The sequence below is a fragment of the Papio anubis genome, chromosome Y (genome assembly GCF_008728515.1).
Source record: "Papio anubis isolate 15944 chromosome Y, Panubis1.0, whole genome shotgun sequence".
NCBI lineage: Eukaryota > Metazoa > Chordata > Mammalia > Primates > Cercopithecidae > Papio > Papio anubis.
Window position 1 is genome coordinate 7,782,729 of NC_044997.1, and position 19,135 is coordinate 7,801,863.

The window sequence follows — 19,135 nt, forward strand, 5'->3', positions numbered from 1 at the left end:
TTCAGGCATATCCTACTTACCGAAATTTACCATGTCAGGTCATCACTGGATATCAGTTGCCTGTATATAATTATCAGGTAATTGAAGAGGGAGTAAAATGTTTTACTTTTGTATACTATGTAGGCCTTTAAATTGTTTATGCAAATTGCCTGAATATTTTGTCATTTTAAACTAGTGAAATGTACATAAATTTAAGAAAACACTTAGAATTGCTCTTCAATGAAGACTTCTGTATTATTTTGAAGCAATGGAATGAATTTTGACATAAATACACGAAGCAATATCATTTCTGTAGAATAGTTTTTGGAGACTTAGTGTCCGCTTCTGTACTGCAGCATGTATTTTTTTTCATCCTTTCTATCAAAGAGTTGAAACATCCAGAGTGACTTCCATGAATTTTGTAGAGATATAGAGTGAAATAAAATTATTACCCAATTCTTAGACCATAGAATTCCAATTATATATTTATTTTAGCTTGCTGCTTCATGTTAGTAGTTCTCTGGGTATCTTTTCGTAGATATGACTATATCCATGTCCCATTTCCATATCTATTGTAATAAATTGAAAGAACTAGTATCTCTGAGATTTCCACAATGACATCTCCAGAAAATTTAGGTAAAGGGTGAGGTATTATATGTAGAAATAACAAGAACTTCGGGGATTCGAAACCCTAAAGTACTTCTTTTTTGTATTGTGTTCCTTTTATTATGATAACAAACGATCTGGCATGATAAGTACTTCAATATTGTGTATCTCATGCGTTTTTGAAAATGTATAGGAATGTTTAAATAATTTTGGTTTCCTTTTTGTTTTATCAAGATGCCACCACAGTGGCCTGTTGGGGAGCCCAGGAATTACACTGTACCTCTGGTAAGGTGAATTAGCCAGACATACATTCCCTATTCCTTCTTGATTTTTTTCCATGTCATATGTGCCCTACCAGTGTTTTTAAATCATTAGTTGGGCAGATCACAAGTTCAGGAGATCGAGACCTTCCTGGCTAACCCTGTGAATCCCCATCTGTACTGAAAATACAAACACCAATTTAGGTGGGCGTGGTGGTGGGCACCTGTATTCCCAGCTACTCCGGAGGCTGACGTGGGAGAATGGTGTGAACCCAGGAGGCACAGCTTACAGTGAGCCAAGATGGCACCACTGCACTCCAGTCTGGGTGACAGAGTGAGAATCTGTCTTAAAAAAAAAAAATTCCTTCTTTATATTAATGTGTTATGTTTTGTTACTTTGTTTTTAACCCAATTATAAACTCCCATGGGAGCAACAGTGCCTTTTTTCTCTCTGGGTTTTGGATGCTTCAGCAATGGCTGGTCCACATAATGATCAGTGTTCAGTTACTTGTTGATGGACTATATAATCCAAGAAAGGTAGTAGTAATGTGGCTTTAGAATGAGCATGTATTTGCCTGGGATCTCCCTCTGACTTTACGAGCCATAAAAGAAAAATTTGTTGAACTGAAACAGAAATATTTTGTTATTAATTACTCTTATATAAGAATAGGAACAAAAAATAAGAATATTACCTCTAAAACATCTGAACTGCTTTCCTCCCATGTAGCTAATTCCAAAAATATTTGGATATTCTGGATATATTTGGAATTCTGGATATATTGTGGTTCTGGAATGGGTAGATTTCTGATGTGTTTTACTGTATCTATAAATCCCATGAGTTTCTGGCATCTAATTTCTCTCATCCTGGCTACTTTGAGATTTAAAGAAGGATTTTACATACTCTATCAGTTACTGGTGGTAAATAACGTTTATTTTCTTCTTAGTTCATTTTATTATGTCTTAGTTTAAAAGACATTTTCTTTGATGGAAAATAAGTAACAAAATAGTAGTGAAATAGTTCTTCAGTGTCTTATGTGTTGACATTTTCCATGTAATTGAATAATGTAGGGGTATACCTCTGCTTTTTTTTGCCTTCTCTGAACGATGACTAGAAAAAAAGCCCAACTTGTTGCTCACATTCTGTGTGAGCCATTAATGAATCTAGGTGTATTCAAGTATTCTGCTACCTATATGTTTTCAATCAGTAAGTATTTATTGAAACATAGAAGACATTATACTGTCTCTTTTCACTTCTGGGTTATATACTGACGTTAGTTTTTCAAAATGAAATACAGAAAACGCCATAACATCTGTAGAAGAACTTCATATTGTCCTATAATATTGTCAAATACAAAACAGTCTAGAAGTATTTTGACAAAGAAGTAGCAAATGTATTAATTTAAGTTACATTGAAATTGTCTTAATAGAGCCTTATCACCAGTATAAGAAATAACTTCTGAGTGGGTTGAGGTACACACTATGAATAAGGTAAACTTTACCTGGTGTAGTAGTCACTTCTATGTCATTTGTTCTCCCTCTCTCCCAAAGGGTAGCAATCTTTCTTCTTAACGACATTCATTCATTTAGAATTCTTCATAGTTGTTAATAGAAAAATAATTAATATTTTAAAGTTCATATTTTTGTTATATTGGAAATGATATTTCTTTCTAATTAAAAGAATGTTTTACCATATTCATTCATTCTTTCTGTGAAATTTATTTTCAGGCATATCCTACTTACCGAAATTCATCATGGCAGGTCATCACTGGATATCACTTGCCTGTATATAATTATCAGGTAACTAACTGAAGAGAGTGCAAATGTTTTAGTTTCAGATACTATGTAGGCCTTCAAGTTGTTTATACAAATTGCCTGAATATTTTGTCATTTTAAACTAGTGAAATGTACTTGAAATTTAAGAAAACACTTTGAATAAGTGTAATGAAGACCTCTGTATTATTTAGAAGTGAAGAAATAATATTTTGACAGGAATATACTTGGCAATAACTTTTCGTAAAACAGTTTTCTGAGATTTGGTGTTCCACTCTTTATTTCAGCATGTATTTTTTCATCTTTTCTGTCAAAGGGCTGAAATATCCAGACTGATTTTCTTCAATTTTTTAGGGAGATACAGTGAAATCAAGTTTATTACCTAATTCTTATAGCACATAATTCTAATCATATTTTTATTTTAGCTTTTTGCTTCATGATAGTAGTTCTCTGGGTCTCTTTTCAACGATACAAATATATCTGTGACATACAATCATGTATGTGGTAATAAATTCAAAGAACTCATATCTTTGAGAGTTCCATAATGTCGTCTCCAGAAAATTTGGAAAAACCGCGAGGTTTTATTTATAGAAGTGACAACAAGGATGTCAGGATTAGACATCTAAAGTACTTCTTTTTTCCATTCTGTTTCTTTTCTTATAATAACAAAGGAGCCATCACGATAAGTACTTAAATATTAGGTATCTCATGTGTTTTTGAAAATGTGTAGGAATATTTGAATAACTTTGGTTTCCTTTTTTTTTTTTTTTTTTTTTGGAGATTCCACTACGTTGGCCTGTTGGGGAGCAAAGGAGTTATGTTGTACCTCTGGTAAAGCAAATTAGTGAAATGTATACTTCCTCTTCTTTTTTAATTTTGTTCCATGTCATATATGCCTATTAATTTTTTTAAATAGTTCTTTATATTCATGTGTTACAATTTTAACCCAGCTGTAAACTCCCATGGGAGCAACAGTGCCTTATTCTCTCAGGATTTTGTGTGCTTAAGCAATGGCTTATCCACATAATGATAAGTGTTCAGTTACTTGTGGATAGACTGTATAATCAAAGAAAGGTAGACCTAATGTGGCTTTATCAAAGAAAGGTAGTATTAATTTGGCTTTAGAATAACATGTATCTGATTAGAATCTGCATCTGGATTTACCAACCATAAAAAATTTGATAAAGAGAAACAGCAATGTTTTTCTGTTAATTACTCTTAAATAAGGATTAAAAAGTGTATTACCTCTGTAACAACCGCGTTGCTTTCCCCCATGTAACTAGTTCCTAAAGTATTTGAAAGCAGCTCTCCTTATGGTCTGCCTACTTTATTCTTTTCTAAGTTTAGCAATTCATCTAGCTATTCTTTATGTGAAATGATTTCCAGATGCTTCCTAATGTAAATTGCTGACTTCTGGATATATTCTGGTTCTGGAATGGGTAGATTTCTGATATGGTTTAACATATCTATAAAACCCATGATTTTCTGGCGTCTAATTTCTCTGATCCCTGTTACTTTACTATTTAAAGAAGGATTTAACATACTCTTATCACTTATTGGTGATAAATAATGTTTATTTTCTTCTTAGTTCATTTTATTTATGTCCTAGTTTAGAAGACATTTTCTGTGATGGAAAATAAAGTAACACAGTAGTAGTGAAATAGTTCTTAGTGTGTCTCACTTGTTGACAGTTCATGTACTTGAGACATGTAGGGTATACCTTTTCTTCTTTTTCCTTCTCTGAACAATGGCTAGAAAAGAGGCCCTACTTGTTTCTAACATTTACTGTGAGCCATTTTTGAATCTGGGTGTATTCATGTGTGCTGCTACCTATATGTTTTCAAACAGTAAGTATTTATTGAAACATAGAAGACATTATACTGTCTCTTTTCCAGTATTAGATTGTATACTACACTTAGTTTTTTAAAAGGATGTATAGAAAAAGCTGTAACATCTCTAGAACTACATATTACCCTATAATATTGTCAAATACAAAACAGTCTAGAAGTATTTTTACAGGAAAATAGCAAATGTATTAATTTAACCTAAACCGAAATCTGTCTTATTGCAGCCTTATCATCAGTGTAAGAAATAATTTCTGAGTAGACATAAGGACACAGTATAAGTAAAGCAAACTTACCCTGGTGAAATACTCAATTCTTTTGTCATTTGACTGTTCCCCCTCCACACCCAAGGGTAGAACTTGACAGAAAATATTTCTTTCTTCATCAGTCAGTCATTTACAATTCTGCATTGTTGTACATAGAAAAATAATTAGTATTTCAAATTTTTCATGTTTTTGTTATGTTGGGATTGATATTTCTTTCTAATTAAAAAAAAAAGATTTACCATGTTAATTCATTCTTTCTGTGTAATTGATTTTCAGGCATATCCTACTTATCCAGATCCACCAGTTCAGGTCATCACTGGACATCAGTTGCCTGTATATAATTATCAGGTAACGTAAGAGGGAGTAAAATGATTTGCTTTCAGATATTATTGAGGCCTTTAACTTGTTTATACAAATTGCCTGAATAGTTGGTCATTTTAAACTAGTGAAGTGTGCATAAAATTTAAGAAACACTTGGAATTAGTCTGGAATGAAGACCTCTGTATTATTTAGAAGTAATGGAGTAATGTTTTGACAGGAATATACTTGGCAATAACTTTTCTGTAGAACAGTTTTCTGAGATTTGGTGTCCCCTTCTTTATATCAGAATGTGGTTTTCATCATTACTGTCAAATAGCTGGATGAAATATCCATACTGACTTTCATGAATTTTTTAGGGAGATAGAATGAAATGAAATTACCACCCGCTTTTTGGAGCACAGCATTCCAATTATATTTTTATTTTAGTTGGCTGTTTCATGATGGTAGTTCTCTGGATCTCTTTTCATAGATATGACTATCTATGACCCGTAATTATATCTATGGTAATTAACAGAAAGAACTAGTATCTTTGAGATTTCCACAGCGCCAACTCCAGAAAATTGGGAAAAATGGGAGGTTTCATGTATGTGAGTTACAAGAACGTCAGGGACTAGAAACACAAAGTACTTAACGTTTTTCGATTCTGTTACTTCTTTTAAAAAAAGGAGATAGCAGAATAAGTACTTCAATATTGTATGTCTCATGTGTTTTTGAAAATGTGTAGGAATAATTTAATAGTTTTGGTTTCTTTTTTTTTTAAGATGCCACCACAGTGGCCTGTTGGGGAGCAAAGGGGTTATGTTGTACTTGAGGTTAAGTGAATTAGCCAAACATACACTCCCTGTTCATTCTTGCTTTTTTTCCATGTCATATATGCCTATAAATATTTTTAAATGGTTCTTCATATTATTGTTTTATTTTATTTTATTTTTTTACTTTCTTGTTAACCCAATTATAAACTCTAGAGGGAGCAACAGTGCCTTTTTCTCTCTCAGGTTTTTGTGTAGTTAAGCAATGGCTGGTCCACATGATGATAGACTATATAATCTAAGAAAGGTAGTAGTATTGTGGCTTGAGAATTAATATGTATCCCTCCAGAATCTCCCTCTGGCTTTACCAGCAATAAAAAAGTTCTTGAAGAGAAACAGAAATGTTTTGCTGTTAATTACTCTTAAATAAGAGTAGGAATAAACAAGAGTATTATCTCTAAATCACCTGAGCTGCTTTCCCTCCATATAACCAGTTCCTAAAGTGAATAAAAGCAGCTCTCCTTTTGTGTCTGCCTACTTTATTCTTCTCTAAGGTTGGCAATTCATCTAGATATCCTTTATTTTAAGTGATTTCCAGATGCCTCCTCATATAAATTGCTGACTTCTGGGTATATTCTGCTTCTGGAATGGGTAGACTTCTCATGTGGTTTAGTATATATCTGTAAATCCTATAAGTTTCTGGCATCTAATTTCTCTGATCCTGGTTACATTGATAGTTAAAGTAGGATTTGACATACTCTGTCACTTATTGGTGATAAATAACGTTTATATTCTTCTTAGTTCATTTTATATATGTCTTAGTTTAAAAGATACTTTCTTTGATGGAAAATACAGTAACAGAATAGTAGTGAAATAGTTCTTCAGTGTCTCTTATTTGTTGACGTTTTCCATGTACTTGAAACGTGTAGGGTGTACCTCTGTTGCTTTTTTGTTCTGTGAACGAAGGCTAGAAAAAAAAGCCCTACTTGTTTCTAACGTTTACTGTGAGCTATTATTGAATCTGCGTGTATTCATGTATGCTACTACCCACATATTTTCAAACAAGAAGTATTTATTGAAACATACAAGATACTGTACTATGTCTACTCTGGTTATGGATTATATACTGCACTTAGTTTTTCGAAATGAAGTACAGAAAAAGCTATAACATCTGTAAAACTACATATTACCCTATAATGTCTAATACAAAACAGTCTAGAAGTATCTTTACAGGGAAATAGCAAATGTATTTATCTAACTTACATTGAAATCTGTCTTAATGGAGCATTATTGCCAGTGAAAGAAATAACTTCTGGGTGTGAATTAGTACACAGTATAAATAAACTTGGCCTGGTGAAATAGTCACTACTTTGTCATTTGTTCCCCCACCCAAAATGTAGCACTTAACAGAGAATATTTTTCTTCATAAAGTCAGTCATTCCTTTAGAATTCTGCATTATTGTATATAGAAAAACAATATTTTAAAGTTTTTCATGTTGTGATATTGGCAATGATATTTCTAATTTTAAAAAATGGTTTATCGTATTCATTCTTTCTATAAACTTTATTTTCAGGCATTTCCTACTTATCCAAATTCACCAGTTCAGTCACCACTGGATATCAGTTGCCTGTGTATAATTATCAAGTAATGTAGGAGAGAGTAAAGTGATTTGCTTTAAGATATTGTTGAGGCCTTTAACTTGTTTATACAAATTTTCTGAATAGTTTGTCATTTTAAACTCATGAAATATACCTATAATTTAGGAAAACATTTAGAATTAGTCTAGAATGAAGACCTCTGTATTACTTAGCCGTAATGGAGTATTTTGACAGGAATATACTTGGCAATAACTTTTCTGTAGAACAGTTTTTTGAGATTTGGTGTCCTTCTATATTTCAGCATGTAGTTTTCACCTTTCCTGTCGAATAGCTGAATGAAACATCCAGCCCGACTATCATGAATTTTTTTAGGGATATAGAGGAATAAAATTATTACCCAATTCTTAGAGCACAGAATTCAAATTATATTTATTTTCATTTTAGCAGGCTGCTAAAATGCTAAAACAACGATAGTTGTTCTCTGGTTCTCTTTTCATAGATATGACTGTATCTGTGACCAATAATCATATCCATTATAATAAATACAAAATACTAACATATTTGAGATTTCCACAATGCCAAAATCCAAAAAATTGAGGAAATAGGTTTTATATGTGGAAGTAGCAACAGAAGTGTCAGGGATTAGAACTATAAAGTATTTCTTTTTTCCATTCTGTTTCTTTTATTATAATAATAATAAAGGAATCAGCATAAGTACCTCAGTATTATGTATCTCATGTGTTTTTGAAAATGTGTGGGAATATTTGAATAATTTTGGTTTTCTTTTTTTTGTTTTTAAGATGCCACCACAGTGGCCTGTTGGAGATCAAAGGAGGTAAGTTGTACCTCTGGTAAAGTGAAGTAGTCTACCGTGTACTTCCTGTTGTTTCTTGATTACTTTCCATAACATATATGCCTATAAATATTTTAAGTGGTTCTTCATATCAATGTTTTGTTGCTTTCTTTTTAACCCAATTATAATCTCCCAGGGACACCACAGTGCCTTTTTCTTTCTCGGGTTTTAGTGTGCTTAAGCAGTGGCTGTCCACATAGTAAGTGTTCAGTTACTTGTTGATAGAGTGAGTAATCTAGCCTAGAATCTGCCTCTGGCTTTACCAGCCGCAAAAAAAAAAAAAAATTGAAGAGAAATGGAAATGTTTTGCTGTTAATTATTCTTAAATAAGAATACAAATAAAAAGGAGTATTACCTCTAAAACACCCAAGCTTCTTTCCCTACTTATAACTAGTTGCAAAAATATTTGAAAGCAGCTGTTCTTACGTTTCTGCCTAGTTTATTGTTCTCTAAGGTTAGCAGTTCATCTAGCTCTTCTTTACTTGCAGTGATTTCCAGATGACTGCTCATGTAAACTGCTGGATAAATTCCGGTTCTGAAATATGTAGATTTCTGATGTGTTTTACTATACATATAAATCCTGTGAATTTTTGGCATCTGATTTCTCTGATCCTGGTAATTTTGATAATTAAAGTAAGATTTGACATACTCTATCACTTACTGGTGATAAATAATGTTTATTTTCTTCTTAGTTCATTTTATTTATGTCTTAGTTTAAAAGACATTTTCTTTGATGGAAAATAAAGTAACAAAATAGTAGTGAAATAGTTCTTCAGTGTCTCTCGTTTGTTGGCATTTTTCATGTACTTGAAACATGTAGGGTATACCTCCTCTTCTTTTTCCTTCTCTAAACAATGGCTAGGAAAACAGCCCTCCTTGTTTCTGACATTCACGGTGAGCCAATACATGGTGAATCTGGGTGTATTCATGTATGCTGCTACCTATATGTTTTCAAACAATAAGTATTTATTGAAATATGTAAAACGTTGTACTGCCTCTTCTCCAGTTTTGGATTATATACTCCCCTTAGTTTTTCAAAATGAAGTACAAAAAAAACCATAATATCTGTAGGAGAACTACATGTTAACCTATAATACTGTCAAACACCAAACTGTCTGGAAGTATATTGACAAATAAATAGCAAATCTATTAACTTACACTGAAATCTGTCTTAATGGAACCTTATCACCAGTGTAAGAAATAACTTTTGGGTGGGAATAAATACACAGTAAGGTAAACTTTGCCTGGTGAAATAGTCACTACTTTGTAATTTGTCTGTTCCCCCGCGCCACCCAAAGGGACTTAGCACTTGACAGAGAATATTTCTTTTTTCCTAAAGTCATTCATTTAGAATTCTGCATTGTTGTATATAGAAAAGTAAGAAATATTTTCAAGTTTTTCATTTTTTTTATATTGGGAATAATATTTCTTTCTAATTTAAAAAAATGTTTTACTGTATTAATTCATTCTTTCTGTAAACTTACTTTTAGGCGTATCCTACTTATCCAGGTTCACCAGGTCAGATCATCACTGGATATCAGTTGCCTGTATATAATCATCAGGTAATTGAAGAGGGAGTAAAATGTTTTACTTTCAGATATTATTGAGGCCTTTAACTTGTTTATACAAACTGCCTGGATAGTCATTTTAATCTAGAGGAATGTACCTAAAATTTAAGGAAATACTTAGAATTGGTCTGTAGTGAAGACCTCTGTATTATTTAGAAGTAATGGAACAACATCTTGACAGGAATATACTTAGCAATGACTTTTCTGTAGAACAGTTTTCTGAGATTTGGTGTCCCCATCTGTATTTCAGCATCTGTTTTTTTGTGTGTGTTGCTATCAAATAGCTGAAATATCCAAACTGAGTTTCATAATTTTTTTTTAGGGAGATAGAATGAAATAAAATTATTACCCCATTCTTAGAGCAGAGAATTACAGTTTTTTATTATTTTAACTGGCTGCTTAGAGGATAATAGTTCTCTGGGCCTGTTTTCATAGATATGACTGTATCTTTGACCCATAATCATGTCTATAGTAATAAATAATAAATTGAAAGAACTAGTATCTTTGAGATTTCCACAATGTCAACTCCAGAAAATTGGGAAAGTGGTGAGGTTTTATATATAGAAGTAACAACAAAAACATGAGGGAATAGAAACAAAGTACTTCTTTTTCCTACTCTTCGCCTCTTTCATTTTAATGACAAAGGAGCCAACATGATAAGTGCTTCAATATTGTATATCTCATGTGTTTTTGAAAACGTGTAGGAATATATGAATAATTTTGTTTTCCTTTTTTTTTTTTTAAGATGCCATCACAGTGGCCTGTTGAATAGCAAAAGGGGTTATTGAGTAAAGTGAATTAGTGAAACATACTTCATCTTTCTTGATTTTTTTTTTCTATTTCATATATGCCTATAGATATTTTTAAATGGTGCCTTATATTAATGTTTTACATTTTGTTACCTTGTTTTTAACCCAGTTGTAAACTCCCGTGGAGCAACAGTGCCTTTTTCTCTCTCAGATTTTTGTGTGCTGAAACAATGGCTGGTCCACATATCTGATAAGTGTTCAGTTACTTGTTGATAGATGGTATAATCCAGGAATAGTAGTGTTAATGTGGCTTTGGAATTGGCACGTATCTGCGTAGAATATGCCTCTGGCTTTACCAGCCATAAAAAATTTGTTGAAGAGAAACAGAAATGTTTTGCTGCTAATTACTCATAAGAATAGTAATGAAACCAAAAGTATTACCTCTAACACACCAGAGCTGCTGTCTTGCATCACAATTGGATATTTGAAGGGTATAATAAGTGCTAAAATTCTCAAACACTCCCTTACTGCATTCGTTTCTTATAGTCCTTCTAGTTCTGATTATGTTGATTTCTGGAAGACATTTTAAAACAAAAGGCTGCCTTAATGTATTTCAACTTTTCATTTAAAACAAGATTTCTGAAGTAATAATTGAATTTCAACACAGCCTACATTGAAACTTTTGATACCACCTCACCTTTTTGAAGAATAAATTAGTGGCTTTTAAAAGTTTCATGTATCTGTTTAATTATATTTCATTATTTTAAATATAGGCTTATTCAGCTCTTTATTATCACTGTAGTAAAGTTGATACAGGAGGTGATGTTGTGCCAAATGAATGCTTAATTCATGAAACTACTACACCCTCTGGAAATGGCCCACAAAAGGGAAACATCTAATTTTGTTTTTCTTAAATATATAATTTATTTTTTTTTCTAGTTTTTAATAATTTTTTTTGAGAAGCAAACATTTTTGCCCAAATTTAAAGATGTTAGCCATAAATCATGGAGCTTAAATAATAGACTTATTCAGAAGTTAATGTAAAGGTTGCTGAAATTTCGGATACCCCAACTTTTCAATATATACATAAAGTTTCTGATTCAGCCGTCCTTTCCTATATTTCAGTTCCACTAATTTTGAAAAACCATTCTTTAATAAATACGGTATTAATATGATTTTGCAGAATGCTATGGGAGGGCTTCCTCTAGAATTCTGCTCCTCAAAAGAAGAATTAGTATGAATTATGTTTCCCTTTTCTTTTACGACAATTTTCATCTTAAGCAGTGGAAAATATTTATGGCATTCTCTCCATAACGTGTGGCAGAAGTTCCCAACAGTGAAGTCAGTAGTAATTATTCAAATACTGAAATAGACAGGATTGTTTTTTCATTTTATCATTACTGCAAATTTCTGTAATAACAATACTGTCACTCTTGTATCACGTAAGTTCTGTTAAATAGGTAAGAGTGTGGAAGTAGTTGATGTGCTGGTAATATGTATAATACTGAAGAGGTCCCAATGGAATGTAAATTCCTTGATTTGATACCTGATTTAAAAATGCAAATAAATATTAAAACATAATGTTACAGTATAATTGTCAGGTTTTGTCCTGAGTATTTTTTCTTGAAACATTGGAGTTCAATTAGGGATTTAAAAAATTGGGCTTTTTAAACCAGTATTCTATCACTAAAGTTCTAAAGTAATTCTTTGATTTGTCAGAAAACTACACACTGAGTGATGTGTGGTAACAACTGTGAATCTCATTTTTATGAATGTCTGTCGTTTTTTTTTTTGAGATGGAGTCTCACAGTGTTGCCCAGGCTGAAAGTGCAGTGGTGTGATATCGGATCACTGCAACTTCTGTCTCCTGGGCTCAAGCAGTTCTCCCTGCCTCAACCTCCTGAGTAGCTGATCTCAAGTGGTCAGTCTGCCTCGACCTCACAAAGTTCTGGGATTACAGGCATGAGCCACTTCTCAGAGTCTCTTTTAGCTTTTTTTTTTTTTTTTTGCATTTCTTTAGAAATAAACCAATATGTTCATTAAACCATCAAAAAATAAAAGTGAGTGAAAGAAAGAGTTATCTTTATATTACTGAAAACTTCTGTGTTTCAGAAATCTGTGGACCGAAGCATACAAACGGTGGTATCTTGTCTGTTTAATCAGGAGAACAGACTGATAAATTCTGTTGTTACTCAGGATGACTACTTCAAGGTATGAAAGGAACGGTATGCATAATTTAAAAGCACCTGTTAGCCTTAAACTGTTTTCCTGTGGTGTATGTATTTTGAGATTTCTTAGAGCATTTAATTGAACTGTTGGCATTTGACTGTAACCCAGTAAACCAGAGTGGGTTTTACCGGGAGTGCATTTTCTGCTGCCGAACCTTGATACAGTGTAGTGACATTTAGGGAAGAATCTTGCAGCAGAAATTTGTGACTGCAAGGGTTTACTAGAGAAGAGGGTTAATTGACTGCCTTGACCAAATAGTAAAAGAAAATTTTAGATACAGAAAGCAGATCTTGTCCAGGTGCAGCCTGTAATCCCAGCACTTTTGGGGGCTGAGGTGGATGGCTTGCTTGAGCTCAGGAGTTCAAGACCACCCTGGGTAACATGGCAAACCCTATCTCTACAAAAAATACAAAAATTAGCCAGTTGTGATGGTACATGCCTGTAGTCCCGACTACTCCAGAGGAGGCTGAGACAGGAGGATTGCTTGAGCCTGGGAAGTTGAGGCTGCATTGAGCCATGATCGTGCCATTGTACTCCAGCCTGGGCAACAGAGTGAGAGACCTTGTCTCAAAAAAAAAAAAGACGAAGAAGAAGTAGAACTTAATGCATACATATTGAACTAAAGAAAAGAAATGGTTTACTCAGATGATACACCTGAACAATGTGAAGGGATAAAGTGAAGCAGTAAAAAGTTGAGTAAAAAGAAGTATAGGCTGATTCAGAGTTGGTGAATTGGAAGAGAATGTGGCTAGTTGAATTCCAGAAAGATCTGATTTCTGATCCCACTTTCTATGTTGAGTAGATAAATCTTATTAAACCTCCAGTTTTTACAACTCTAAAATGAGAAGGTACAGTACTAAAAGTTTCTGGGTACTTGTAGTTCTAAGTCTATGAATATGAAAAGGAACTAACTTGGTCAGTCCAATGGGAAAGAAATATTCTAATTAATAAAGGGAAGGTGTTTTTTAAATAATAGATTTATTGAAATAATATGAGAAATACAATTTACCTACTTAAAGTGTGCCCTTCACTGTTTTTTCATATATTTGAAGTTGTGCAGCCATGACCACAATCATTTTCAGAATATTTAAATCACCCCAAAAATCACATGCCTACCTTAGCAGTCACCTGCCATTTTCCTGGAACTCGTGTATCCCTAGGCAACCACTAATTTACTTTCTTTCTGTAAGGATTATCCTCTCCTGTACATTCACGTATATGGAATCATATATAATGTGGCCTTTTGTGACTGGATTTTTTCACTCAACATAATGTTTTCACGGTTCGTCAATATTCTAGCATGTATCAGAACTTCTTTTATTTATAGATACTTCCTCATTCTGTTCATCCATTCATCTGTTAAAGACATTTGGATTATTTCCACTTTTTAGCTGTTATAAATAATGCTGTGAACATTCATGTACAAGTTATTGTGTGGATATATGTTCTTATTTCTCTTGCATATACACTTGGGAATGGAATTGCTAAGTCATGTTTAACCTTTAGTGGAACTGCCAGATTTGTCAAAACTGGCTACACACTTGACATTCAAAAGGAAATGTTTAACCATTACTTTGTGCCTTAAAACAGAACTAGCTTTTTTTTTTTCCCTCTATCTGTGACTGGATATAGGATGAAGCTCAGCCTTTTTAAAGGGTTATATTATTGATCTCCTGTATAATGTAGAAGAGTAGAGCCATATGGCAGCATTAAGTTCTTAACATCATTGCAACAGGGAGTAAACATATTTAAAGTTGACATTGATTCTCTTGTTGCTTCATTCTACAATTTAGAAAAGAAAGAACTGGAATTGTACATCAGCTTACCTTGCCCAAAGTTCTAATGATTACATTGGTGTCTACAGTAGTACTTAAATGATTTTCAAAGCAGAAGATAATCTTTTTTTTTTTTTTTTGAGTTGACCTCGTTTGGTCACCTTGGCTGGAGTGCAGTGTCGCAATCACGGCTTACTACAACCTCAGTCTCCTTCACTCAAGGGATCCTTCTGCCTCAGCCTCCGAAATAGTTAGGACTACAGACATGCACCACCACACTTGGCTAGTTAATTTTTTTTTTTTTTTTTTTTTTTCTTTTGAGACAGCACCATCTCGGCTCACTGCAAGCTCCGCCTCCTGGGTTCATGCCATTCTCCTGCCTGCACCTTCCCGGTAGCTGGGACTACAGGCACATGACAGCACACCTGGCTAATTTTTTTGTATTTTCATTAGAGACAAGGTTTCACCTTGTTAGCCAGGATGGTCTCGATCTCCTGACCTTGTAATCCTCCTGCCTCGGCCTCCCAAAGTGCTGGGATTACAGGCATGAGCCACCACGCCCAGCCAAAAGATTTTTTTTTTTTTTTTTTTTAAAAAGAGAGAGCATCTTACCGTATTTCCCTGGCTTGTCGTGAACTCCAGGGCTCAAGTGATCCTTCTGCCTCAGCCTCCCAAAATGCTGGAATTACAGGTGTGAGCCACCATGCCCAGTCCAGAAAATATTTTTAAACTTGAGTTCTCACCCGGTGTTAGACGGAAGACTCCCTTTAAAACTTCAGAGTTTTCTGCTTATTTGGGAGAGGAATCAGAAGTTGGCATCCTGCAGTTGTCTGACATCTAGACCTACTTTGATTGACTACATGTTGTTGTATTGAATTAGAATGCCTGAGGTATTTTTGAATGTACTTACAATTTCCGTAACTAATTTCACTCTTCGTTGTCTTAATTCTCTATCCCCTTCACAATCTTGTTTCCTACATGACCTCTGAAAATACATGTTGGTGACCAGTTTTCTAGATTTTAACCTAAATAGTGTATCACTGTTTTGTCAGATGAGGTAACCTCCAGAAACCACTTTTATTTATATGACAGTGAAACTGAAGTCTTAGAAAAAGGGCACAGTTAGCTTTATAGAAAAGGAAACAGCAAACTATCACAAGAACAGAAAACCAAACACCGCATGTTCTCACTCATAGGTGGGAACTGAACAATGAGATCACTTGGACTCAGGAAGGGGAACATCACACACCGGGGCCTATCATGGGGAGGGGGGAGGGGGGAGGGATTGCATTGGGAGTTATACCTGATGTAAATGACGAGTTGATGGGTGCAGCACACCAACATGGCACAAGTATACATATGTAACAAACCTGCATGTTATGCACATGTACCCTACAACTTAAAGTATAATAATAATAAATAAATTTTAAAAAATAATAATTTAATAAACTATAACTGAAAACATTAAAAAAAAAAAAAGAAAAGGAAATACTATTATATTACTTGTTCGCTGTTTCCCATTCCTCTGTGTAATTCATCTCACTTCTCTCTGCACTGTAGGGAACATAGAGTGAGAAAGTTTTGCCTGTATTTTAAATTTTTATCTTCATTTCTAAATATGATATACCTTTATAGGTTAATGATATGTCTTAAAATGCCAAAAACGTACATATTTTAACCTAAAAACATGAAATTTCAGATTGGAGAGCTGTTTGCAAGCTGTGGTTCCTATTAGATGCAGTTCAATTAGTGAAAACAGTATTCTTTACAATTTCATTTTCTACAGCTGTCTTTGGGACATTACTGCAAAATTATTAACTAAGAAGTAAAAAAAAAAATGACATTGAGTCTAAGTCCTGTTATTCCTGAGTTTACTGGGATTTATTATTGATTTCTTTTTTAACTAAACTGTTTAATAAAATTAGCCATCTTGGTACATTTATTATCCCAGTGTTCAAAAATCCTTCTCAAAAAGAATCATCTTTTTATCTCATTATTTGTAATGTTTAAACCCAAAACAAATGGTTTAAGTTTTGACAATTTTCAGATCCATGGTAGTCATCAGAAATTTTCAGTAAAATAAAATTACTATTTCTATGTTTTCCAGGTTAAAAGAGTGCATCACTTTAGAAGAAGCTGGGCAGTATTTAAATCTGTTTGATCTTCTCAGCTATCCAGTTTCATGGGAAGTTGCTGGTTTTGAATATTAAGCTGAACGTTTTCCACTATTATAGAAATTCTGAATTTTGGTAAATCACATTGAAACTTCCTGTATAAGTTGTATTATTCAACTCTAGTTTAATCTTACATTGAAACTGTTCTTCATTAGATGTTTGTTTAGAACCTGGTTCTGTGTTAAATATATTGCAGAAAGTAAAAATAATTGAGACTGAAAGTAAATTAAGATTTATCTGCAAGGATTTTTAAAAAGTTGAAATTTGCATTTTAAGTGTTAAAAAGGAAATACTGATTTTCCAAAAAAAAAGTTTTTAAAACCGAATTTGAAAGACAAGAATTTTGATAGTCTGAATACAAGCATTTCATTTCTGCGAGTACCTGTGAACAGTACAGTATTTACAATATTGAGTTTTGCATTTATGATTTATCTAGAAATTTACCACAAAAGCAGAATTTTTAAAATGGTATTTTTAATTAGTGGCACTCAATATGTAGTTAGCTTTATTGAAGTTTTCTAATCTAAACCCAGTAAAACAGACTCCAAGCAAACAGTCCAATCAGTGAGTCATACATATGTTTATTAAAAATATTTTATCTTTTATCTAGAATCTACACATACGTATCTAATTTGATTGAGATAGTAATTAAGATAACTAAAATTCTGGGCCCAATTTTTTAAAGAATCCAAGACAAACTAAACTTTACTAACAAACTAAACTCTTTCTCAAGGAGTTACCATTCTTTTTTGTAAAAACATTGTTCTTTGAAATGCTAAACTTAATTACTATGTCTAATTGTGCAAAAACTGGTATTAAAGAATGCTGTAACTTCTTTATGTCACTCAAAGGTTAATCAGAGTATGCGAAAGGAATTGTTTTTATAAAAACATTGAAGTATTAGTTATTTGCTATAGATTTTTATTTTTGTTTTTTAACCTGTTATATTTCTTTTTGTGAAGTAAAATATGTCCAGAAGAGTCAAAGTAGGTAGTTTTAATATTTCTAAACCACGAAAGTTGTTTAGTTATATATAACTATAACTGTATATGAAGTTGTTTAGTAAGTATATCTTAAGAATGTGCTAGAATTCTTAACTGAGTAAGTTAACATTGTTTCTAGATTAGCAGGTGTCCTCATTTTACATTGTGACACACAGCTGGAGCCCCAGAGCTCTTTTGCTATACCCACAGTCTTTTTTCCCCCACCTCTTTTACTAGTCTTTTAGGAGGTTTGCTCTTAGAACTGGTGATCTAAAGAATGGAAGTAGCTGTATGAGCAGTTCAAGGGCCAAGCCCTGGAATGGTAGCCATGGGATATAATACCTTTCTAAGGGAAACAATTGTGTCTTTATCATTTGATCTGCCATGAACATGAGTTTAAAGTGGCTTTCTGGCCCTTCTTTCAATGGCTTCATCCCTAAAACATGGAGACTCTAAATTAATGTAGTTACTATGGGCCATATTACTAGTGCCCACTGGGGTCTATTTTTTCTCAAATTTTTCATTCTGAATCTGAGGGAAAGAGTCTTTTAACTTTAGAATTCCCAAGAGGGCTTTATTACACCTGAGAAATTGAAAGCACCATTTGTCCATTAAAAAATTATCTGTAGCTTTTTTAGTGCTTTGACATTCTGACATATATCATTCTGTGATTAAGTCTCCAGATTTCTATAAATGATACCTGTATTCTAAAGAGCTAGTTGTAATTATTCCAATATGACCTTAAGGAAAAGTTAGGGAATAAATGTTTGCTTTTGTGGGAGTGAAGTATTTAAAAGAGTAAGATAAAAGTGATAAAGTCCTGAACCTTTCAAAATGGAAAATTAATTCTAAACTTAGAAATATGTTTCTGTTACCTATTGCTGATACTGTCTTTGCATAAATGAATAAAAATAAATTTTTTTCTTCAAAAGTGTTTTTTGAAGATTTCTGATGTAATAATCAGAAATGGTGGGGAGTTGGGTGGGAACTGTAACAGGGTTTAGATTTGTGTAACAAGGTTTAGATTCTTAAAATGCAAAAGGGTAAAGTTCAGTTTACTAATCTGGCAGAGTTAGCTTATAAAAGCAAATTTAGGTACAAAGATAAATTTAAGAGGTTCATCAATAGCGGTGTGAAGTAGGAGTGTTGACACATACATCTGACTCTGCTGTCTCATGGCTATTGTCCCCCTCATTTTGGACCCTATGAAACATGCTGTGTTTTTGTACACTTTGGGCCTAGTCTCTACATAATTTATTTTGGGGTACCATATTTGCCTAATAGAGCTGAAATGTTTTATATTGCATATACTTCACGTGGATACAATAAAAAAAATCAATACCACCTCTTATAACTCTAGTTTTAGTACTCAGTTCTGTAAGTGAGTCCAGTGGAGAGGAAACTCTCCTC

General features: G+C 33.2%; 1 protein-coding gene across 3 annotated transcripts in view; it reads left to right on the top strand.

Moving 5' to 3' along the window:
* LOC116272366 (deleted in azoospermia protein 3-like) overlaps positions 1–18,659 on the top strand; it is a 55,804-nt gene extending 37,145 nt beyond the window's left edge. For 2 of the 3 annotated variants that reach the window (XM_031661089.1, XM_031661088.1), the window contains 9 exons: positions 6–77; positions 820–870; positions 2,571–2,642; positions 3,396–3,446; positions 5,002–5,073; positions 8,195–8,229; positions 9,738–9,809; positions 12,677–12,775; positions 16,676–18,659. In XM_031661089.1, the coding sequence (XP_031516949.1) occupies positions 6–77; positions 820–870; positions 2,571–2,642; positions 3,396–3,446; positions 5,002–5,073; positions 8,195–8,229; positions 9,738–9,809; positions 12,677–12,740 (489 nt within the window). In that variant the 3' untranslated portion in view covers positions 12,741–12,775; positions 16,676–18,659. Of the gene's footprint in view, positions 1–5; positions 78–819; positions 871–2,570; positions 2,643–3,395; positions 3,447–5,001; positions 5,074–8,194; positions 8,505–9,737; positions 9,810–12,676; positions 12,776–16,675 lie in introns of those variants that run through there. The other variant, XM_031661090.1, reaches the window with a different exon arrangement.
* Positions 18,660–19,135: the final 476 nt, after the last annotated feature.